Below are 25,252 nucleotides of genomic sequence, written 5' to 3' on the forward strand. Positions count from 1 at the left end.
CGGACTTGATCGTTTTTCCACTCATAATGTGCATTTCATAATCACCACATAACTTCACAGAACACTGAGTCGTCACTCTTTCTCTAGTATAGACACAGAAAGAGAGATATATGTAGGTATCTATCACATGCACAACTCATCTGATGTAACACCTGTAGCCAGTCACAGGATGTACTTTTATATAGTTACTCTTTATGGTTATTATTATAGACTTGGCCAGGAGAGAGAGCTGTTTTACATATCAGGTGTTTCTCAGAGCAATGACTTTAATGGCACTTAAATCATTTTAAATTGGTCGGACAATAAAATTGTCTAAATCAGTATCAGTATCTTTTACATCATGTAATATTATTTTGATAAACTCAATTGGGTAACATTTTTGATGAATTTGTTAATTTTATTAGTGAAATAGTTTGAAAATGAATGTAGATTTATGATAACTTATTTTTAAATGAATTTCAAATTGTACACTCATTATATGTGAAGAAAAACAGACCCTCTGTATCCCTTCACAGCATAATTTTAATGGTTTGTACAAAGTATTTTGTAATCCTCTGTCATTATCAGTTTTAAGTTGTTGATTGATATGATATTAAAATAAAGGACCAATATGCTGCTAAGAGTACAGACAGTAGTCAGCTAGAGCTGTGAGTGAATTGTGGGAATGTTTCAGTCAAGGCCAAACTGTAGAAGTGGATTCAGTTACTTAATAACTCCAAAATTAGCCTCTGTAATGAAATAATGCTGTGCTAGTAGTCGCTGAATTGGTTTGTTAAAAGTCCAATGTGATACTGTGTGGTATTATTTGATAGTAAAGTGGTGCCAGTGCTATTGTTGGAAACATGTTGCACTTGCTCAAACTTATTTCACAAATTAGGAGTAATGGCAAACTGCAATGGCTCAACACAAAACAGGATGCTGACAGGAAGGAACATACTGTAGATAACCTAGACTTGTGCAATGGCCCTAATATTACTATATATATATATATACTTATATCAGATCTCTTTTGCTTGCAGGTATGGATAAACAGAGGCACATGGACAGTGGCAAGAAGGGAGTTGCCTGCTATTTTATAAAGTTGTTTGGCAACCCTCAATTATTGAGAAATGTTGCTGTGACTTTTTTATAAGATGGTGGAGATAGGAGCCATTAAAATATGTAACCTACATGTCCAGATGTGGATTCACACAGTCAACCCAAAGCAGCAACACTGATAATGTTGTAGGTGCTGCTCCAAAGACTGTAATGTCGTACTACACTGTACCTACATATGTACTATGTAGTTTAATAGATCAGCAAAGACACATTTTTGTTTTGGAAACTGTGGTTACAGTGCACCAACTGTTTGGGGGGAAAAAAAATGCTTGTTGACGTCACATTCCTACCCACAGATTAGCCTATATTAATCTATCAGTTGGAGTACTTCTGCTACAGATTCATTCTCAACCGACTGGAGAGTGTTGAGAAAGGTATGTCAACTTTGTTAATTTGATATTTTTATGAAATCAGCTAAACTGCTTTATTTCACTGGGGTTGCTGCTTTTCTGGGTCAACAATTATTTTTAAAACTTAAACACAGTTAGGTTGCTGTCATACGGAGCCACCCAAAGATCACAGCGAGAATATTATCAGGGATACTTTTGCGTTACCTCGCTATATTCTGCATTAAGGAAAAAGTATCGGTGACATGTATATGACATAGTTTATCTTTGAGTTACAATCATTTTTACCAGAATAAGTCTGATAATATTTTGGCTTCCATTATTTTTTTCAGACCTGGTGTTAATTTGATGCCCAGGTTTGTTAAGTCTTTTGGTATCCATCTATAGTCACTATAGTCAGTTCAGTTTGAAGATACTGTGTTCAAGCTTTATTCATAAATGTACTGAACATTAAGTATTGATTAAAGATGAATAAGTGTATCTTGCAGTGCATTAAATGAGAGACAGAATCAGCAACACAATAAAGAACAGTATTGTCTGCATGAAGATGAATTTCACACTCAGACACAGAAGGAAAATCTCATTCACATAAATGGTGAACAGGACAGGGTCCAAAATGGATCTCTGCAGTACACCCTTGGCAGGAATACAGATTTGTCCATGCCTATATTCACATGTTTATTAATAATAATAATAATAATAATAATAATGAAATACAATACAAATCACTGTGCTGTTTGCATGTGTGTGACTTATGCATAGAATTGGGAGGTGTAAAAGAAAAAACTAGCCTTATTAGACTGGCATTTTCACTCCACACTGATAAATATGTTGAACTTATAGTCAAGACTCCTGATGCTATAGCAAGCATTGCACTGTATCATTCTATCATTATGGACTGTTTTTACAGACTGTTTTTGACTTCTATAAAGACAAAATAGAAAAAAGGAAAAAAAGTTCATATTGTTTCTTTTTGTTGTCATTGCAGGTTTCAAGACAATGATGGAGATGAATGCTACCCCTTCCTATCCCATCAATACAACAGATGGAAAGTATGTTGACAATTATGCTGAGCTAAAACAGTCTCTCCACACCATGACTCTGATTGTTTACAGCCTGGCCTTTGTTTTTGGTGTGCTCGGGAATGGCGTGGTTATCTGGGTGACCGGGTTCAAGATGAAGAAAACAGTTAACACAGTTTGGTTCCTCAACCTTGCTGTGGCCGACTTCCTCTTCACGGCATTCCTGCCCCTGAGTGTGGCGTACCTGGCTATGAAGTTCCACTGGCCTTTCGGCAAGTTCATGTGCAAAGTGAACAGCACATTAAGCTCCCTGAACATCTTTGCCAGTGTCTACATTCTGGTGGTGATCAGTGTGGACAGATGTGTGTCTGTGGTGTGGCCCGTCTGGGGCCGGAACCACCGAAGTGTACGCAAGGCGTCCTGTGTGAGTCTGGGTGTTTGGGTACTGGCTCTGATTCTCAGCGCTCCATTCTTTGTCTTCAGGGACACTGCTCCATTATATAACAATAAAGACATCATCCGTTGCTTCAACAACTTCACCCTTTCTGATTTTCGAAACCCATCTGTGGTTCAGCTGGGACAGTTTCGTCAAAAGGCCATGACCATCACCCGCTTCATCCTGGGATTTGTTGTCCCCTTCACTGTCATTGTCTCCTGTTATGCCGTCATAATCCATAGTCTCAGAAGAAACCGCACCCTGGCCAGCCAGTCAAGTCGTCCCTTTAAGATCATCGCTGCTGTTATCACCACTTTTTTCCTGTGCTGGGCTCCCTTTCACATCATGGCTCTAATTGAGTTGGTTAATCACACGGCTCCTGAACGAAGTCAAACATTAGACTATGTCATCACTATCGGGATCCCTTTAACCACCAGCCTGGCCTTTCTCAACAGTTGCCTGAACCCACTGCTGTATGTGTTCATGGGCCAAGATTTCAAGGATAAAGTCCGCAAATCCATCCTGAATGTATTGGAGACTGCCTTCCAGGAGGAGGTCTCTGGCTCTCACACTGACACAAAGTCAGGGGCCATCAGTCAGAGCAAAGAGAAATCAACTGATACTGAGGTATAAGGCTGTCCATCACATGAATAAACAAATACTGAAACTGTACATAGGAAATGTAACTGCATATAACAAATCACTTTTGTGTTAGCTTTTATTGTTGTTTTTATTAAAACAACCCTCAGTGATCTGTAAACATTATCTCAGATTGAAACATTTCACCTCCTACACTTGGATTGATATGAGTTTTGTGACTGTCTAATTGAGCAGGTCTAGGAAAGAGTTAATTTTTGAATTTGTGCAACACAAGCAAGTGAAAGTGAAGAGGTCAGTTACATTGGGTTTAGTTCATTTCGCCCAATTAACCATATGGTCCATTAAAGAAACGTGAAAATAGTCCTTCCCAGAGTCCAAGGTGACATCTTCAAGTGTCTTTTTTTTCCAACCAACAGCAAAAAACAAAGATATCCAGTTGACTATTAAAAAAAGATTTCAAAAACTACCAAATATTCACATTTGAGAAGCTAGAACCAGTGATTTCTGCCTCAAAAAATAACCTAAAAGATCAATTAGTTATCAACATTTTTTCTCATTGATTTCCTGTCGATCAACTAATCGAATGTAAAAAATGGAATGGCACACTTATTGTATGTACTGTATGACTTTGGTATATGTTGCATATTGTGATAAAACATGAATAAAAGCTTTATGCTAGTGTAAACAGTGATAATGATAATTTTGGTTGTTGTTGATGATGATGACGATGATGATGATGATAAGGGTTATTGTGGTTCTTATTTTACTTATGTTATTTCCATTATTAAAATATTATTCGGACTTGATCGTTTTTCCACTCATAATGTGCATTTCATAATCACCACATAACTTCACAGAACACTGAGTAGTCACTCTTTCTCTAGTATAGACACAGAAAGAGAGATATGTGTAGGTATCTATCACATGCACAACTCATCTGATGTAACACCTGATAGTAATTCATCATGACAAACAAGTAGCCAGTCACAGGATGTACTTTTTAATAGTTACTCCCTATGGTTATTATTATAGACTTGGCCAGTAGAGAGAGCTGTTTTACATATCAGGTGTTTCTCTCTGGACATAGATACATATGAAGTTCAGCATAAATTCAGTCAGGAAGACTATCTGCTAATCATGGGCATTTACTCTCTCACTATCCAACCAGATTTTGCCGCGATCTCCATCAGCCAATCATATTGCTGCTGCCAAAACTCAAACCAGTTCTCCTCTCGCTTGATGTCAGCTGTCATTTCAGTGCAGAATCGCTGCGACCCTCCTCCACCCCATTCAGCTCCAGTCATCACATTTAGTGTCCAGGTTGAGCTCATCACAAGACCGCTTCTCATCACATCCAGATCTTCACCATTCTTTCACCACCACCAGGTTCTAGACTCCATCGGGGGGTATCCTATACTACTCAAGGCTTCACTACCCCCTTAAAATATGATGGTGTTACAATGGGGTCTAATCGCCAAAGACTTTCAAATTTCTCATCTTTATTATGCATGTGTCAATAAAATATTTGTTCATTGTTAAGATGGCCTTGTAGTGGCTGGACTTTAGCAGCAAGAGACTTGAGGCAGAGGATAGGTGCAGACTAGTCTGACTCACTGGATGTAGGCCGCTGGGATAAGTCTGGCGACTATTCATCATTCTCCTCCCCTTCCGCCATCTGTGCGTTACTGTCTTCTGTCTGGGATTTTAAGGGTTCCTCCAGAGCTAAAGTATAGGTAGGCTTCACCTCTAGGACACTGATGATCAAGTTATGTTTGTCTTATTTAACAGTAAAAGTTATATCACATGGTCTACATATGTTGTTTAAGTTACTATGTTATGTGGCATGTTCTTTAGTGGGATTAAACCACTTTAATGACGGGGCTTGCCTCCCCACCTGCAAATGTTCCACCAAAACAAGTTCCCCTCAGACACTATTTCCTGGGCGCCCAAGACGATTGTGGTTGGTTTAAAGAAAAACAAACAAGCGAGAGTGATTTTTTTTTCCCTATTCCAGAACGATGCTGGTTGAGCCAGACCTTTCTCCAAAGAGTGGAGGTCTGGCTAGGCGAGACTAGGTGCAGACCAACCAGGTGTTTATTTCACCAACAATGAAGACATAGAAACAAATAGCACACTTCTCCACATAAAATACTGTGGACCACGGCAGCATGTGGTCCTGCCAGCAGTCAGTGTTGATTGAAACTGGCAGCTTTGTAGTCTGCCACTGGCAACGACCTCGACCCCGACCACAGTACAGGGAAAATCCGCACCTCACCTGATATTCTTCACAAAAACACAACATATACATTAAAATACATACATAAAACATTACTGTCAAATAGTCTGCCTAAACTTACTTTATGTTACACATTACAATAGGATCACAGGAAACCTGAACAGCAGATTAAAGTTCACTAACACCCCTACAAACCTTTAACTTGGTGCTTAGATACCATTGGGACTCCTTTAGCCTGAACACCCTGGAGAGGAGACACAGCAGAGGTGAGTGACCTCAACACAAACATTACACATCATTGCACAGTCAAGCACAGTTAACACCATCTTCAGTCCATCATCATTTCGGCACAGGTTATATCACAAGGAGAACATCATGTTGAGGTAACAAATCTAGCCAAACTAAGTGTATGCTTGTTTTTACAGGGCCGGCCTTCAATCGATTACCGCTGAGAGGCAACTACAATATCTACAAAACACACATCAGTTTCAATAAAAACAATCAACCCTTCAAGTTTGTGCCGTATTTCTTTTATCTGTACTGTATACCAATTGTGCTACGCAATAGTAGTAATGAAGTGGACCTTAATTACACTTACATAAACACATACATATCTGCAGTAAAAAACAAAGTGATAACCAATATAATGGTACTGACATAAGCAGTTTGCTTCAACCCTTACAAATTGAGTCAGTCTGACACTGAAAGATGTCTACAACAATTAGTAAAAGAAACAGATTTAAAAAATCAAACAGGGAATAAGAAATTAAGAAACACACAGCCACAGGACCAGAGGGGGAACATGAATACAGTAAAATTCAGTTAAATGTGATAAATAGATTTTAAAAAACACACACACACAAAGTCAAAAGCCTTTAAAATCCTCACAGCCCAAAGTCTCTTAGTTTCCTCTTTTGCTCCACGGATGTGTACTGTGGACAATTCAAGGTAAACAACATCTATAAAGGTGAGCACCCATTGCCGCCAAGTTGGTGTATGTGGAGGTTTCCACCTAGTTGGGATCATCTTCTTGACTTTTCCTTCGTCAGACCAAAAACACACGCTCTTGGGCTTTGTGTAATTGAAGCTGAGAGAGATCATTTAAAATCAGTACAGATGGGGACAGGGATGTGTACCATAGTGGACAGATTTTCTTTCACCACTTTCCAGAACTTAGCTACAGCATAACACTCCCAAATCATATGATAAAAGGGACCAACTGCACCTACATGGCATAGTGTACAATTTGGGTCAGCTTTAAGCTTCACACTGAAGTTTATATGGAGTCATATATGTCCTGTTAATGAAATTTAAATGAATTTTCTGATGGATTTACCACATCCCAAACACCATCCCACTCAAAACCTGGGTCAGGGATATCTGCTAAGTCTACTGGTAATGGGAGATATGTTTTCAGTTTCCAGAATATAGCCATGTAACTTGGAGACAGTTCTTCTTGTTCCTCGAGTCTCACGCAATTCTTTGAGCAATGAGTGCTCTTCAAGCACAGCCTGCCAAGGGAACCATAGGTCCTCATGGCTGTGCTCAACTGTAGGTAGAGGTAAAAAGTGTAACGTTGTAAATTAAACTGGATAGAGAGGTCTCCAAAAGAGCACAGGCTCCTGTACCCAACTATGGTACCAAAAGAATGTATCCCCTTGTCTGCCAGCATTAACCAAACTGAATTGGGCGCTTGCCAATCAACAACCCCTCATTATTAATAGTTATATTCATGTCCAAATAGTTTGGACATCAATGTAAATTTATGATAACTTATTTTTTAAAGAATTTTATAATATAATAATTGTACACTCTTTATACATGAAGAAAAAAAACATTTAGATCCCTCTGTATACCTTCACAACATAATTTTAATGGTCTTTACAAAGCATTTTGTAATCCTCAGTATTACATTGTTGATATGATATTAAAATAGATATATGAAAAACACATGTGGACCAATACTATGCTGCTAAGAGTACAGACAGTAGTCAGCTAGAGCTATGAGTGAATTGTGGGAATGTTTCAGTCAACGCCAAACTGTAGAAGTGGATTCAGTTACTTAATAACTCCAAAATTAGCCTCTGTATTTAAATAATGCTGTGCTAGTAGTCGCTGAATTGGTTTGTTAAAAGTCTGATGTGTATGCTTTTCTTCAATGGGGGTCACAAAACAAAATAAAAAAGTTATAAGTCAAGTTAAACATTAGGAATGAATACAGGGACATTATATTGTACGGTGTATGTTTACTATTTGATAATAAAGTGGTTCCAGTGTTTTTGGACATTTTGTGCTTGCTCAAACTTATTTCATAACTTATGAGTAATGGCCAACTGCAATGGCTCGATCAAAACAGGATGCTGAGAGGAAGGAACACTGTAGATAGACTTGTGCAATTGTCCTAATACTATTGTTAATAAATATAATATGTCAGAAAAATGTTTATTCTCACTTCAGATCTCTTTTGCTTGCAGGGATGGATAAACAGAAGCAAGTGGACAGTGGCAAGTTTAATCTATTTTTGTTTGAGAAAACCTGAAAACAAGAGATTTAATAGACTTCAGAAAAAGATTGTGTGTGCTGGCTTTGGCTGCCCCGTTGCGTGGGCGTTGACTTTCCTTCCCACAGATTAGCCCAATCTGTCAATTTGAGTACTTCTGCCACAGAGTCATCGTCAACCGACTGGAGAGCTTTGAGAAAGGTGCGTCACCTTTGTTATTCTAAGAATTTGATATTTTTAAGTGAGATTTAACAAGGCTGTTAAAAAGAAATGTGACAATAAAATCATCTGATGTGGGGTACAGAGACCTCTTGACCTGGATTTTAACAATAAAGCAAATAATTCAAATTAATTAAACCAGCTAAACCACTTTATTTCAGAGAAGTTGCTGCTTTTCTGGGTCAATAGAGATCAGATTGTTTTCTCCTTTTTGAGAAAGTCGTGAGAATGTCATTCCAAGGTAACTTCCTGTTAACAATTTGGTCGAATAATATAGAAACAAAATAGGTAAGACAGAAAGGACAGATGTTTTTTAAGAACGGTCTTAAAGTTACATGAGGGGAAGTGTTCCGATTTTTAGCCAATGATTATTACATAAGATGGCAGCCCTAACAGCAAAGGCAGTTTTTGCTAGATCTGGTTCTAGTTCGGGGCTTCCGGAGCATCAACTGTTCAGTATGGGCCAGAGAGCCAGAGCAGCAAGGATTCAATTTTAATTGTATAGCGGCAAATCCCAGCAGGTGTTATCTCAGGGCACTTTTGATATAAGGGGCGGGGGGGGATTGTAATATTACTAATAGCAATAAGAAGAAGAAGACCAATAATAATAATTGTAGCAGCCGGTGTTGAGCAGGACCATGGAGGCAGTAGGTGGCTTGCAGTCATATATCCAGATTCCTCTGGAGGCAGAAATACCAGCAGCAAGCAACAGAAGGAGAGAGACGTCGAGTTAGTAACATGCATTAAAGGGATAATTGAAATTGATGTGTGTTTTGTAGATATTGTAGTTGCCTCTCAGCAGTAATCGATTGAAGGTGTACAGATGGATAGGAGGAGAGAGGAGCTCAGTGCATGAAATATAAAATGACAATTTATCAACAAGGGTTTTGTAGATAAATAAGTACCAGTGTGATACTCAGACAGGGATGGCCTACCAGCTTCTCATACAGAATGCAGTAGTGAGTATTATTTATCACCAGTGATGAATCTGCAGGCAGATTGCTAAATTGGAGGCAGCAGCATGATAATATCTGACATCCCCATTGCTCAGAACTGAGAAGGAAACTGTTTCAACAAACCTCTTTCTACAGGTCAGAGGGAAGCTGCTGCAAGCTTCAGTTTCAACATAATATTGAAATGTTGATTTATCATCAAGCCAGACAAGATATTTGTACCCTTTGGATCTGAAGAATAGCCTGAATATTGTTTTCATTTTTTGTTGTAGATGTGGAAATGTCTAATCACTTTTGAATCATTTTGTTCAGTTCATTTCAAAGGTTCATCGTCACAGACTATTTAGTTCATTCACTTTTAAGCAGTCACATCACCATTAAAATGTACTTCAATAGGAACTTCAGTAAGTTAATGCATCACTGTTCATGGCACCTAAACATTCAGCGCTGAGAGACCTGACTGCAGTAGATAGAAAGAAAAAAAAACATAACAAAAGGACAGACATCACTAAATAGATTTGAAGATGAAAATTTATATGATATAATTTGGTGTTATGGTGATGGTGGTGGAGAGCATCATCTTACACGTTGGTCCAAAATCTTCAATTGTGTGAAACTGGGTTGAATCTGGTGACTGTAAAGGCCGTAGCATTTTATTCACATTATTTTCAGAAACAAAATTGTGCGTGCTGGCTTTGGCTTTGGCTTTTGCTGGCTTTGGCATAGACTGTGACTTGACATTCCTCACATTCTCACCAAACCAGTCAGTGATACATATCAAAAGAATAGTGTCCTGCATCATTCAATCATTACGGACTGTTTTTGACTTCTATAAAGATAAAATAGAAAAAAGGAAAAAAAAGTTCATATTGTTTCTTTTTGTTGTCATTGCAGGTTTCAAGACAATGATGGAGATGAATGCTACCCCTTCCTATCCCATCAATACAACGGATGGAAAGTATGTTGACCAGTATGCTGAGCTGAGACAGTCTCTCCACACCATGACTCTGATTGTTTACAGCCTGGCCTTTGTTTTTGGTGTGCTCGGGAATGGCGTGGTTATCTGGGTGACCGGGTTCAAGATGAAGAAAACAGTTAACACAGTTTGGTTCCTCAACCTTGCTGTGGCCGACTTCCTCTTCACGGCATTCCTGCCCCTGAGTGTGGCGTACCTGGCTTTGAAGTTCCACTGGCCTTTCGGCAAGTTCATGTGCAAAATGAACAGCACATTAAGCTCCCTGAACATCTTTGCCAGTGTCTACATTCTGGTGGTGATCAGTGTGGACAGATGTGTGTCTGTGGTGTGGCCCGTCTGGGCCCAGAACCACCGAAGTGTACGCAAGGCGTCCTGTGTGAGTCTGGGTGTTTGGGTACTGGCTCTGATTCTCAGCGCTCCATTCTTTGTCTTCAGGGACACTGCTCCATCATTTTACAGTAAAGACATCATCAACTGCTTCAACAACTTCGCTCTTTCTGATGATTTTGAAAACCCGTCTGTGTTTCAGCTGGGACAGTTTCGTCAAAAGGCCGTGAGCATCACCCGCTTCATCCTAGGATTTGTTGTCCCCTTCACTGTCATTGTCTCCTGTTATGCCGTCATAATCCATCGTATTCTGGGGAACCGCACCCTGGCCAGCCAGTCAAGTCGTCCCTTTAAGATCATCGCTGCTGTTATCACCACTTTTTTCCTGTGCTGGGCTCCCTTTCACATCATGGCTCTAATTGAGTTGGTTCATCACACGGCTCCTGAACGAAGTCAAACATTAGACTATGTCATCACTATCGGGATCCCTTTAACCACCAGCCTGGCCTTTCTCAACAGTTGCCTGAACCCACTGCTGTATGTGTTCATGGGCCAAGATTTCAAGGATAAAGTCCGCAAATCCATCCTGAATATATTGGAGACTGCCTTCCAGGAGGAGGTCTCTGGCTCTCACACTGACACAAAGTCAGGGGCCATCAGTCAGAGCAAAGAGAAATCAACTGATACTGAGGTATAAGGCTGTCCATCACATGAATAAACAAATACTGAAACTGTACATAGCAAATAATTTTGACACAAATATATACACCAAATTACTTTTTTTGCTTTTGTTGTCTTTATACAAGGACCCTCAAGGCGAGCTGTAAACATTATCTCAGACTGAATCATTTCAACCTACTGTAGTTTGATAAGTGCATTTCAATGTGTGGTTTGCTCACTGCTCAGGTATCAAAGAGTATTTCCCTTTAACTACACCTACAGTATTTACAATGTGATGGTAATACTGTACAATACTTTCCATTTGTGGGCTAAACCTTTGTTGAACAAGGTAGTAGAGGAATATTTTTAATCATACAAAGCAAATGGCTCTTTGACTCACAGCAGTGCCTTCAGTCTGTACCATAATAGAGCTGAAGGAGATTGTAAAACGCTGTTTCCTCGACAAAAGAAGACAGCAGTCATGTCAAAATAGGTATTACCTTAGTTTATGGTTAAATTTGTATCACACAAGCAACAAAAAAATAAGGTTTGGATGACAAAGGGAACTTTGTTTTTTTCCATCTGTCACATAGACAGCAGACTTTGATAACCATTCCCTTGCCTGTATGTGACAGCAGAGAAAACACGCAAACAATACAAGTCCCAGTTGTTTATAGGCCACAATTGTTGGCACATCACCATAACAAATAACATAGTAATAATGGCAGTTTGACAAATAACATTGCACCTATCACTAAAGAATATACAGTAGAATCTACAGTCTAAAATACCAGCCGACTCAACCCAACCGTGGCCACATGGCAGGCCCCACAGAAACCATCTCTTGGTTGATTGTAATTTTGCTCTTTTGGCCAGTATGGTAATTTTCACCACATAAATCACCCTGAAATGCATATTTCTTATAATGTACTTAGCACCTAGATGCCATTAATATATGTTCATACGCTGTACACGTAGTGACACCACAGCAAGGGATTCACCTGAATTTTGAGTGCTTGTTTGATGAACATTTATGTATTTTATTTGTTGCGAGGAAAGGCTAATATATATCTCATCAATAAACATGAGCTTCTAGTTTTATGTTTGTAACGTAGCAGCTGTATGGTTACTGGCACGCTTATTCTATATGTAAGACTGTGGGCATGATTATGATATTGAATATGATATTGTAACATCTTAAAAAGCTTTATTCAAATGTATTTGATTTTATTTGTATTTGAATTATAAATGATGATGATGATGATCATTGCTGTCATTATTAAAATACTGCATAATTTCACAAAACATTGTGCCTGGAATTTCTCTCCCTCGTGTCACACACTGTCACATACTGTAGATATAGGATGTACTTTTTGTTTCTCAGAGTCTTTCTAATTATTATTACAGACTTTCTTCATAATATTAATTGACCAGCAGAGATAACTGTTTTAAATATTTATGTATAGGCCAGGTCAAAAGGGGTTCTCCATGCAGCATCCAGTGATGTGCTGTGGAATCAGGTGCTTCTCAGAACAAGGACAGCAAATTTAAGAAGGAAATAAAAACGGCAGCACACTGATTGATTTCGAGCCTTTAATAGCGTAAAACTGATTTGTTGCACTAAAATCAGTATATTCTAGCCAATAAAGTGGGTACCTCATTAGTAAGTTACACTTTTCTCAATTGGGTAACTTTCATGATAAATTTGTTAACTTTATTAATGAAATAGTTTACGGGGGAAAAATCTTCTGTGTGATTTTACAATGTAGTCATCTGTGTGAAGTCCTCTGTCACTGTTGAACTGTGAGTGAATTGTGGGAATGTTTCAGCCAAGGCCATACTGTTGTGGATTTATTTGATTTGTTTGACTGATGATAAAGTACTAGCCAGCAGTGTCTGGGGGGAGGTTTTGTGCTTGCTCAAACTAACAAGCAGTTTCAAAGCTAAAGATAGCAGTCGTACTTCTATATTTCAGAGGAAGTCTGATAAAGAGTGCAAAGAAGATGCTGACAGGAAGAAACACACTGTAGACAGCCTAGACTTATGAAACTGCCCTAATACTAATATTGATTATAATAATATATAAGAAAAAGGTATATTCTTATTTCAGATCTCTTTTGCTTGCAGGGTTGTATAGGCAGCATAGTCAATGTGTCTAGCTTTTAAGTGGACAGTGGCAAAGAGGGAGTTGCCTACTATTCTATAAAACTGCTTGGCAACCCTCAATTATTGACAAGTGCGGCAAATATCCCACATATCAGATATCAGTTCAAACAGTAATACAGAGCAATAACACTCTACATCATTGGTCGTTGGTGGACATGAGAAGCCAGGTAGTTGCCTAACAACTCAAAATGGATGCATTTAGTTGTTTGGTTTCTTATTCTCCTTTGGAGAGCCCCAAAGGACAGAGTCTCTGTTGTGTAGCATTTGAAGAAGGCAAACATGTCACAGCAAGAAATTTCAGACTAAAAATTATTTATCTATAAGTGATTTACAGATAAATAATTCAATACAGGGTGCAGGACCGTAACTAACATTGAGGACACTGATGTCAGTATTATTTCTGTATTATTTCTTTAACATTGTGGGGGAGTTTAAATTCTACAATTAAAACACACAAATGTGGTATTTTATTGGTATATTCAAATTAAACTAGGCCAACAGATAAATAAGATAAGATTAAACTTTTTTGATAACCAGGAGGGAAATTTGGCAAATTGGAATATGAGAACATCAGTTGATAATAATAACAATCATCATCATCAGATGATAATCAGTGGCAATCAAAGAATCTGATCAAGACCGCAAGACAAGATCTGTATACAAACCTGTAACTAAACGAAGAGAGTGCCTCCTGCTTGTTTTTAATTTTCCAAATTTCCAAACAACAAGGCTTGAGATCCTGGCATGTATCTTAGTAAACATACAAGAAAATCAAGTTAAATTGCTACATTGATGATAATAATACTTTGAATAATGATTATCAGAATTTTAAAAAGGGGGGGGGGGGGGTCTGGCCATGGTGTGGCAGTGACGTCATATATTTTAGGAGTCAGCTGGGCACGCAGTTTTTTTTTTTTGATCAGTCAGTTTGACGAGGGTTACTCTTGTGGTGCAGACTCGTCCTGCGCGAGATGAATCCGACGAGGTTGTAGCTACATAAAACAATAAGACAATAAAGGCATCTGCTGTTGGCTATAGACTCCCTCACTGGCTACTGTCCATCTGATAATTTAAGCCTATACATCTATGAATCGTACAACAATATCATCACTTCCTCCGGTACGTGCATTTCATTTCATTTCCATGAGTTCTGTTTGCTCTTGCGTATATGTGATAAAGCTTTATGCATTAAGTTGTTGGTTGTAAACAATTAAGATAAAACAAAAAATGGTGCCTCATTAGACAAGCATTTCCCCGCAGACTGGTTATTAGGTTGAACTATATAAGTCGAGACGCGCATAGAAACTTTAGTAGCATTTTTTTTTTCATTTCTTTCATTTCGATTTTTCCCAACTTTTGGTTCACAAGACGGCAGAAACACACATGCACCTAACAAATGCATACGACGCATTTAATGCCTGAACTAATGCAGGATGTGTCACGATGTACCATGATGTTATATAAGGTAACTCCATAAGTTATATAGTTCAAGCCACAGCTCTGCAGCATCTTATACTGTATAGGTCTTTTGGGGGAACTAAAATACATAGTTCTAAGTTAATAAAAAATAACAAATATTTAGAAAAATGTTAGTTGTTGATCTCTAAGAAAAGCAGAAAAAAATGTACATTTATTTTTCATGTTTCCATGGCAGGAAGGTCTCAAGACAAGAATGGAGAAAATGAATACAACAGATATATATGATGGAAGTGGCTCTTGGTATGACAACCTTGCTGAGCTGAGAAACTCTCTCCATGTCATGTCTCTCATTGTTTACTGCCTGGCCTTCATCGGAATGATTGGGAATGGAGTGGTTATCTGGGTGACCGGGTTCAAGATGAAGAAAACAGTTAACACAGTTTGGTTCCTCAACCTTGCTGTGGCAAACTTCCTCTTCACGGCATTCCTGCCCCTGAGTTTGGCGTACCTGGCTTTGGATTTCCACTTGCCTATCAGCAAGTTTGTGTGCAAACTGAACAGCACTATGAACTTACTGAACATGTTTGCCAGTGTCTACATTCTGGTGGTGATCAGTGTGGACAGATGTGTGTCTGTGGTGTGGCCCGTCTGGGCCCAGAACCACCAAAGTGTACGCAAGGCGTCCTGTGTGAGTCTGGGTGTTTGGGTACTGGCTCTGATTCTCAGCACTCGAATCTTTGTCTTCAGGGACACCGGACCATCATATAACAATAACGACATCATCAACTGCTTCAACAATTTTGCTTTTTCTAATGATTATGAAACACCATCTGTGAACCAGCTGCGGCAGTTTCGTCATCAGGCCATGACCATCACCCGCTTCCTCCTGGGATTTGTTGTCCCCTTCACTGTCATTGTCTCCTGTTATGCCGTCATAATCCATCGTCTCAGAAGAAACCGCGCCCTGGCCAGCCAGTCAAGTCGCCCCTTTAAGATCACCGCTGCTGTTATCATCACTTTTTTCCTGTGCTGGGCTCCTTATCACATCATGGCTCTAATTGAGATGGTGAATCACATGGCGACTGATCGAAGTGAAACGTTAGCCCGTGTCACCACTATCGGGATCCCTGTAGCCACCAACCTGGCCTTCATCAACAGTTGCCTGAACCCGCTGCTGTATGTGCTCATGGGCCAAGATACCAACCTGAATGTATTGGGGGCTGCTTTCCAGGAAGTCAGTGGACACCAGTTGGAGCAAAGAGAAGTCAGTTCTTAATAATGAGGTATAAGACTGTCCATGACATGGAGAAACTAATACTGCAATTGTACAAATAATTTTCAGAAATGTAACTGAATGTTCTCCTTCACATTATCTCAGACTGAAACATTTATTTCTGACGCAGTTTGATTGATGTAAACGGAAAATGAAAATGGAAAATTTCATGATTGGCTAAGTGTTTATTTTTAATCCCACAGAGAAAATGCTATTCTAGATCTATACAGTCCTAGAGTCCTATGTACAGTAGAGGATATATAAAAAGCCATTATCTGGACAAGAGATCCCAACAATAACTTTAAAAACAGGTATCACATTAGTTTATGGTTCAATATGTGCAACACCAACAACAAAAGATTTGGTTGACAAAGGGAACTTTCTTTTTCTTTCTTTTCATCTGTCATGTACACTACAGATTTTGAAATAAATTAAATAATAGTAGTTTGACAAAGATCATTGTGGCTTTCTTGCTATAGAATATAGTAGATTATAAATGACCTTATGGAACAGATATTATTAAATATAGAATCGACAGTGTGAAATATTGTTTATGAACCACTACACAAACAGCCTTAAGGAAAGTTCATTTCAGCATTGCCCCAACTGCAGTTACTCAACTTCCCCCTCACAACCTTACTCAGCCCAACTTCCTCTACCATCAAGATGTGAGAAAAACCATCTCTTGGTTGATCTGCACCATTCTTGTATTGTAACTTCCTCTTTTGTATTTACAGTAACATGGTAAATCAGACCTCTCTATGCTGGACCATTGGCTGCCTTGGGACCTCTCTCTCTCTCTCTCCCAGCTGTCGGTGCCTCTCTCCAGATGTTTTGGATCTGGATCCTTGTACTCCAGGAGATTCAACCTCTCCCTCCGTGTGTGTCGGTTTCTTTCTCCTGAGTGAAAGGTGTGCTTGATGTTTGCCTCTTGTGTATTTGTGTAGTCTGTCCTCTTCCAGGTTTCCATGGTGGAGAGGAGGTCGTGTGGCTGTTTGGTGACACCTGAAGTGCTCGACGTCTTACCGGATCCATTCTTCATATATATTACAATCGTTTCATAACTTTGTCATGATTGCCCATACTGTAATTTTATTATGTTGGTCTATTTTGTACACACAACATCTATTGCATGTCTGTCCATGCTGGGAAAGGGATCCCTCCTCTGTTGCTCTCTTTTTCCCTGTTAAAAGATTTTTTTTGAGGGGAGATTTTCCTTATCCAAATTGAGGGTCTAAGGGCAGAGAGTATTGGGGTATATTATCTGTGATTTGTGATATTGGGCTATATAAATAAAATTGACTTGACTTGACCAGCAGAGGGAACTGTTTCACATATTTAAGAAAACTCCTGTCAGGGTATGGGAACCTCCTCTGTCATTTTTGATTATGTATACATATTTTTCAGTAGCTCCTCCATCATTGTGTATTCTTCTGATAATTTAGGCAGCATTTATAATAAATGTGGACATTTTGTTAGCGGATTAGTTTAGATGTAAATGTAAATGCATGATAAACTACCTTTTACAAAATCATTTTTATGGTGTATGCAAGGTGTCTTTTATAATCCTCTGTCATTTATTTTATCAGTGTTATGATGTTGCTTGATTCAATCTTATAGTAATAGTGTTAATATATAATATTATAATAATATATTTGTGGAATAATTATCTCATCAACTAGAATTTTGAGTGAACGTTTCATCCAAGGCCATGCTGCAGAGAGTAAAGAAATATACTATAAACCTATGGAAAATGTCCACATTTCAAGAAAGTCCTGCATGAAATCAGATCGTGCTGCTAGTTACTTGGTTGGTTGGTTAATTGGTTAGTTAAGATATAGTGCATATGTTCGTCTTAACATGTGTTGGGACATTTTACTGCACGCTGTCTTTTTTGTATTTCGGAAAAACGTCATAAACATGCAGCGTGCGTCATGATGTCATGGCTGTTACCATTTTAAGAAGCTCGGGGAGAGACAGCCTCGGCCTGCAGCTGTAACTAGTCATCTGCCACAGAGCGGTACTAGCGGGACGCAGCTCATAAAATGTACTGTATGCTGAGATGCACCAGATTGTGTGGTAAGTTAAGTCTAAATTGGCTGTTTGAGCTAACTGGCTGAATCCTAAATGTCTGTTTATATATAAATCACAGTGCCTTTCTCCCCTTGCTAAGTAGCGTTAGCAAGCAGCAGCTAACGTTAGCTATCGTCGGACCACAATATTTGCCCACAGCTCCACATTACGTTGAAACATTTTGTGGGCTGCTCGTTTTTTTTCCCGTCTGTAGCTTTATCTTTGTCAAGGCTTCGGCAACGCGTATTCTTTTCAATTCAGCAATAGCTTTGAAAGTAGGCTAACGTTAACTACCTGTCTAACAGCAATAGATGTCTAAGGGAAGTATTCAGTCGCCCCCTGGCTGCCTTCATCTCCTTTTTAAACATACTCGGCTGTTCATGATAATCGTAATATCCTTGTACATAATGGTCATGGACAACGTCAGGGAAGTCCTGTCAAAGCTTTGTGGGCTGGATATAGCTTTAGAACAATTGAGACATTTTCACTTGTGCTTACCCTCTGTTATGTAAATATTGTGGTTTCGACAAAAGTTTTAGTATTTGAATTGCAGCATTTCTATTATCACAGTAAATGTATATATTTCAAAATTACAATTTAGTATTACAAAAAGCCTACATTGAAATTAACCCCCTTACAATATTGCTAAATTAGACACAAATACTGCAAAGCAACTGCCACTGACTGTCCTTTCATTAATTGAATCTGCCATCCGTTGTTTATTTTGTTGCGCTTTGCAGTTCATTTGCTCACAGACTTGTGTTTGCAATTATGTTTTTACAGAGTGCAGTGGTTGATTCCTGTTAGGACCCACAAATTAAGGGTCAGAAATGAGTCAGGCTTTATATAGCCAATATCAATCTATTACTATCCGGATCAGCTTCAGCTTGGATCAGATTGAGAATTTACTTGTGGTGGTGGGTGGCAAACAAAGGTTTATAAATAACTCAATCAGTGACCTATACTTAATTGTGTTGGCTAACTAAGTTTTTGACACATCACTATGCACTGTGTGTCTGTGTGTTTGGTTTGGTTCGGTTCGATATTGTCAATAAAAACAAATAACACAAACGTCAGTAGTGCTCCATCCAAGACTTTGACTTGTTGATAATTCCTATACAACTATAGCTTGTGCATGTTTATACATGGCAGGCACAACAGACTGACTAACATGCACACGTGAAGGCACATTGTAGCGGGGCTCAAGTCCTTGGACCATATGCTTAATTTCTGTAGCGATAAACACTCCTGTGGCATTAGTTATTTCTTAAGCAAATCTACAGTGAGAGGCTGCTTGAACACTGTGGGGAGAAGGACTCGCTTAAAGCATTGTTTATGCTCGCGCAAACAGGCCACCGTAGATGTCATGTGATCTTTGAGATTGCATGAAATGCCATGGTGCGTAAAATAAAGTAGTTAAAACGAGTGGAAGATCGTCATAAACAAACATGGCTGCACTCTGCACTAGAGCTTGTTGTTGTTGAGGAAGAATGTATCTGGTTTTTATTGATTAAATGATTAAATGTGGTGGCAGTCTCTCTCCATGAGTTCAAAATCATGTGGCTGTCCCTGTGGTCTCTCATAGAGGGGTTGTAGAGGTGCTTGAAATGACGTACCGGCTCGACCAGTCTAGTTTCACAGGCGTTCAGGCATCACATGCATCGAGTAGTTACAAAAATTCAGAGGTGCACGAGCATGTGCCGTGACAGCTTGCAGAGCCTTCGGCAGGGCGCGATGGGCCCTCACGCCAGAGACACTACGACGACCATAAATCCAGCTATAGGAGGCCAAATCCGGCATTGCAGCGAAAACGTCAGTCCTCCGATTCATTTTGAATGAGGGTAATGCCCTTTTGAGTGCATTACCGCCCCCCTCTGGATTGGGGGTTAACGTTAACAACATAACATCACACAAATGGGCCACGTAGTGTCACTCCCACACCGCCGTACAACCCTGCGTTAATCAGTCTGAATGGAGCCTTACAGTCTAGGTTTCTCTTGTTACACGGGTAAAACCTGTGCTCTATAATTTCTGTTCCATGCATGCGAATAGTCGAGATAAATTAACTATTTTGACCGAAGTTTCAATGGTTTGTGTGCATTAGGAAATGACACTTAAGCATCTTGATTGAAAAAAAAAAGAAAATTTGGTTTTAATTTACCTGCGCTGGTCTTAATCCATCTGGCGGACCGTCCAAATAGAGTCTATGTATGGGAAACACTGGCACCAGTTTTCAGTTGTATCATGTCAGTCGGCTTAGCCCGGTTAGCCAAGTGAGTCAAGCTCATGTAGTGTCACTGCCTCTGAATGGCAAACACAAATGAGAGACCAGAGCAGGAGGATCCTCCCGTGACATTTAGATCCACTGTATGGAAGCATTACAGTTTCTGTGGTAGTTACAACGAAAATGAGCAATGATTAGTGTCAAACCGACATACCCGAAGTCGGGTATGTCTTTGGATACACTTCAAACATGACATTCATGGCGGCATCACCTGAATATGTCAATTGGTGGAACAATGCGAGTCCTCACTGCAGATGCCAAAGTAATAACTAATGCTACAGGAGTGTTTATGATATGCAACCTTACTCCGTAGAGAATACAGTGTTGCTGGAGTTTTGACCTCCCAAGACTATTGACCTTCTCCGTGCACCTTGGAAGTAAGTGAAGTTGTGCCAGAAATCCCTACTCTACCCAACACAAATGGCCAGACTGTGAGTGTGTGGGCAACATGTGATGAATTCATGATTAATGTTTCAAGCACACAAAAAGCTTTATTACAAAGTTAGCTCATGCAGATCATGCAATGCTGCCTGACTGATTCACTGGTACAGCAGCAAAATCAGAGCATGTGGATAATCTGTCAAATGTCACTGTCCAACAACTTCAAGGACCAGTATGTAAGATTTAGGGAGATCTATTGGACGAAATGAAATATAATATTCATAAGTATGTTTTCGTTATATTGTTGTATTCTTGTTCCCCTAATCTGCCAAAATGTCTCGGGTAAAGCTCGTGGTCTGTGTGCATTATGAAAGGACAATTGCGCGTCTTGATTGAGAGAAAAAAAATAAAAATATTGTAACTTGAATTTTATCTGTCTGGGAGGGCCTGGCCGGGCCAAGGAGAGCCTATGTATGGGAAACACTGTTGGGAACAGATGAGGCGGCAGGCTCCTGGGCCGGGCGATGAACGGATGGTTAGTGGGTGAATGGTGTGTTGGGCGAAGAGAAGATGGATCTGGTCTGTAAGGACGAGTGGCCTAACAAACAACTGACTTTTGTGACTCGCTGCCAGGTGTTGGCAGGCTAGCAATGATTCTGATAACGTACTTGTGCTGATGCTAATTTGGCATATCAGATCAGTGTCTCCCTTGTGGTCAGGTAAGGTACTATGATCCAACAAAGGGAGGACTGGAATTGGGCCAACAGAATTCTGACCTGTGAATAAGTAGAAGAGTGCGTAGAAAACTGATGCAGGAACCTCTGTTTTAAAATATGTAAAGGACAATATTTTTCAGTGGGAAAGCACAGATCAGAATTTTAGGTGGTTGATAATGATAGGCCAATTGCCACAAAATCTGCATGGTTCAAAGGATTTAGCATCTTTCTTCTGGCTGTTTTGAAAACGCAATGGCACCAAGACTTTTGCTTGGGGTACTATAAATTGGAAGCTCCAACATCTGCCATTTGTCTGCTACACAAAAACACAGTAACCACAAGCTAGCCAAATTCCAAACATTCTTTGACTGTGCATGAAAGCATCATCCCAAAAGACAAACAGACCCAGGTGGCAAATTAAGTTCATTTCCACATAAAAAACATGTAATCTTACTTTGGCATTTGAATATGGCGGCACCTGCTCACAGCAGGTCTTACTTCCACACAGTCAACACCATCAAGCTAAAACACCTTTCCAACCTCAGTGAGACAGGCTAAATCTGTATTGGCAGTCAATCTTTTGTTGAAATAACTTAGGCTTCAGTGGTTTGATAATTCTTTTTTTTACCTCCCCAGGTGCTGATACAACATGGAAAACCTCAGCAGAGAGGTGGACACTCAGCTCGTAAGGACATCTTTTTAGAACCAGTCTGTTTTGAGTGTGGACATACTGATTCCCACATGGAAACCAATTTGTGGGTGTCTGGATAGAGTTTCAATGATACTTGCAAATCAAAAAATGATGCCGTCAGCACATGGACAAAATAATTTCATCATGGAAAAGCAGAAATCGGTGAATACCATTTCCTCAACTCAGTCGGCTGGAGAATCAAGTACCTTCATCTGCACTGAGTGTGGTGATGGGTTCAGCCAGTACTCTAATGTGTTGGCCCACATGGCCATTCATGGACCTTTGGAGTCGTTTTCCTTTGATGGCTCATCAAATGGATTTGAAGTCCCTCGAGAATATGTGCTACAAGAAAATGGTACACTGACAGTTGTGAATGGCTTGGTGCAGTCACATTCGTCTGTAAAGCCAGTATCCCCTGGAGTCCTGCCATCACATTTCCCATCCCCTATCAAACCAGTGTCTCCAGCTCTAAGGCCCCAGTCTTCTCCTTATAGAGATGTGTTCAGGCCAAGGCCGTCAGACTTGAATTTGGACAAGTCTCGTCAGGGCCATTACCGTTGTGAAATATGTAGCAGATCATTTAACAGCCTGCAGAGTTTACATCGTCACCAGCAGTATCGAAACACAGAGCGAGGTTACAAGTGTACTTTGTGCTGTAAGATCTTTGAAGGTAGACAGGATCTTAAGAAACACCTCCAAGACCACGCCAATGAAAGGTTTCACTGCTGTGGTCATTGTGGTAAGCGATTCCTTAAAGTGGATGCACTGAATGCTCATCAAAAAGAAAATCACCTTTCCCCCAAGGCTACAGCATTCGGTAGATCTGAGAATAAGCAGGAAAAAAAGTTTGAGAAAACGTATCCTTGTAGGAAGTGCAAATTGAATTTTTTCTGGATGTCAGATTTTCAGGCACATTCACTGTACCATTGCAAAGGAAAAGACCCGGATGCTACTTTTGCATCCGAAATCGAAATTGAATTGAACTCTAAGAACATAGAAGACCCACCACTTGAAAACTGCTACAGCAATGGTACATCTGTTGATGTTAGGAATGGGGATAGTAAAATCTTTAGGGATAATAGCGGTGAGATTGATACTGAATATTCTTTCACACCATACAGATGTGGTTTATGTGGGGATCGTTTCCAAAAGTTAACAGCTCTGAAGGAGCACCATCTCACACATCAAACTCAAGAGGAAATAGATCAACTGAATCAAGAATCACAAAGAACTGTTAAACGAAGAATACCGCCTAAAGGTAGACGTAGAAGAGGGAGTAATCCAAATGGCAAGCTGCATCCTTGCAAGCATTGTCATCGCGTCTTTAATCATTCTAGTAGTTTATCTCGGCACATGAGATACCATAAGGGTACTATGCACACATGTGTATTTTGTGGTAGACATTTTCCACAGCGTTGTGATTTGAGAAGGCATATAGCCATGTACCATAAAGCTGAATTAGAAAAGAAACCAGGTTTGAAACACTTATACACAACTCCACAAAGTAGGCCTGCCCCCAATTCTCTTAATGGCGAAAAAAATGTGAGCTCTCCTGACGAAAAAACCAAGAGCTCCTCCGACAATGAACAAACGGCATCACCAGAGCAGCATCCTAAGGGGAAACAATCTGGAAAAGCGGGCCGAGTTAACTACAAGTGTCAGGAATGTGGAAAGAGATTTGGGTTGTTATGTGTGTACCAAAGGCACTTGCGTTATCACAAAAAGGAACCTAGTAAGTGCCCCAAGTGTCCAGCTCAATTCAGGAATTCTTCATGCCTTGAGCTTCACCTTCAAAGCCACCCAAGCACTGGAGAAGCAGGTGATGTTGGACAAACGTGTCATGGCACTGGTTCCAGTGGGGACGCTGTGCGAGAAAAGGGTAATGCAGAGGACCTCGAGGATGACTATATGGACCATGCTCGCAATGATAAAGGAAATTCTTCAGAGGTTCTTTACGAGTGCACTGAGTGCACTGAGACATTCTCATGCTTGGAGACGTTTCTTCAGCACCAGACTTCTCATGGCTCAGAAAACAACGGGTAACTATCATATCAGACCCATTAGTTATTGCAACAATCAAGCTCTCAGGAGTTGTTTTTGAGTCTTTTGAATGCAAATATTTGAATAACTGTATAGATTATGTATTGATGTAAGTTTGTAATGTTTTATTTTGCTATTTAACTACTTTTATACACTTTTTTTTCTTTGGCATGAGGAGAAAAATTCAGTTTATTGGTAAAATTTCAGAAACCAATAGGAACCAGGGAGTAAGATTTGTCTGGGGAGCGTACTGAATGACTTTTAAAAATTAAAAAAGTGGACACAAGTACGAAAGTCAGACATGGGTAAAATGGAAGTTTAAACCTAGTTTTCTCCCACAGGCTATGGTTGTACTTAACGTGATGTCCCACCAATTGTTGACTAGCTAGGATTGTTGCCTTTCATTGTATTCTTAGTGGCTACACATGCTGTTATTGTCAATCATATTGCTGCATTTTCATTGTTTTTAATTGGAAATATGTGATTTTGAGATTTTCTTTAATATGTGCATGTGTATATCTTCTTTTTGAAAGGATAGCATTGTCACTGAATAGATTTTTTAATTGTGCCATTAAAATTGTACAGCGAAATTACTTTGTGCTATCAGTTTTAATTTGACTCCCTTTTTGCTGCTATTTGGCCTTAAGAAAACCCCATTAACTCTGTATTTGTGTTCCTCCTAGTTTTTAGGTTTGATATTTCAGATTTTTATGCAATTGTAGCACAAGCAAGTTAAAGGCAGACAGGAATCCTGGAATTCAATGGGGAGTCACTAAATGTTGATAATAAATGTAGGTAAATATATTAGCTACTCCATAAGCAGCTCCTATTGGAA

General features: G+C 39.5%; 4 protein-coding genes across 4 annotated transcripts; all 4 read left to right on the forward strand.

Moving 5' to 3' along the window:
- The first annotated feature begins 2,444 nt into the window (after positions 1-2,444).
- On the forward strand, positions 2,445-4,241 carry LOC139289751 (chemerin-like receptor 1). The gene has a single exon (XM_070911372.1). It carries the CDS (start codon positions 2,445-2,447, stop codon positions 3,534-3,536), a length of 1,092 nt encoding a protein of 363 aa, XP_070767473.1. The 3' UTR covers positions 3,537-4,241.
- Positions 4,242-10,316: 6,075 nt separating this feature from the next.
- On the forward strand, positions 10,317-12,638 carry LOC139289750 (chemerin-like receptor 1). Its single transcript, XM_070911371.1, has one exon. The coding sequence runs from the start codon at positions 10,317-10,319 to the stop codon at positions 11,409-11,411; it is 1,095 nt and encodes a 364-aa protein (XP_070767472.1). The 3' UTR covers positions 11,412-12,638.
- Positions 12,639-15,212: 2,574 nt separating this feature from the next.
- LOC139290179 (chemerin-like receptor 1) lies at positions 15,213-16,235 on the forward strand. The gene has a single exon (XM_070911875.1). The coding sequence runs from the start codon at positions 15,213-15,215 to the stop codon at positions 16,233-16,235; it is 1,023 nt and encodes a 340-aa protein (XP_070767976.1).
- Positions 16,236-22,464: 6,229 nt separating this feature from the next.
- On the forward strand, positions 22,465-24,998 carry LOC139290180 (zinc finger protein 135). Its single transcript, XM_070911876.1, has one exon. The coding sequence runs from the start codon at positions 22,465-22,467 to the stop codon at positions 24,418-24,420; it is 1,956 nt and encodes a 651-aa protein (XP_070767977.1). The 3' UTR covers positions 24,421-24,998.
- The last annotated feature ends 254 nt before the right edge of the window (positions 24,999-25,252 follow it).

Source organism: Enoplosus armatus, chromosome 9 (assembly GCF_043641665.1).
Source record: "Enoplosus armatus isolate fEnoArm2 chromosome 9, fEnoArm2.hap1, whole genome shotgun sequence".
Taxonomy (NCBI): Eukaryota; Metazoa; Chordata; class Actinopteri; order Centrarchiformes; family Enoplosidae; genus Enoplosus; species Enoplosus armatus.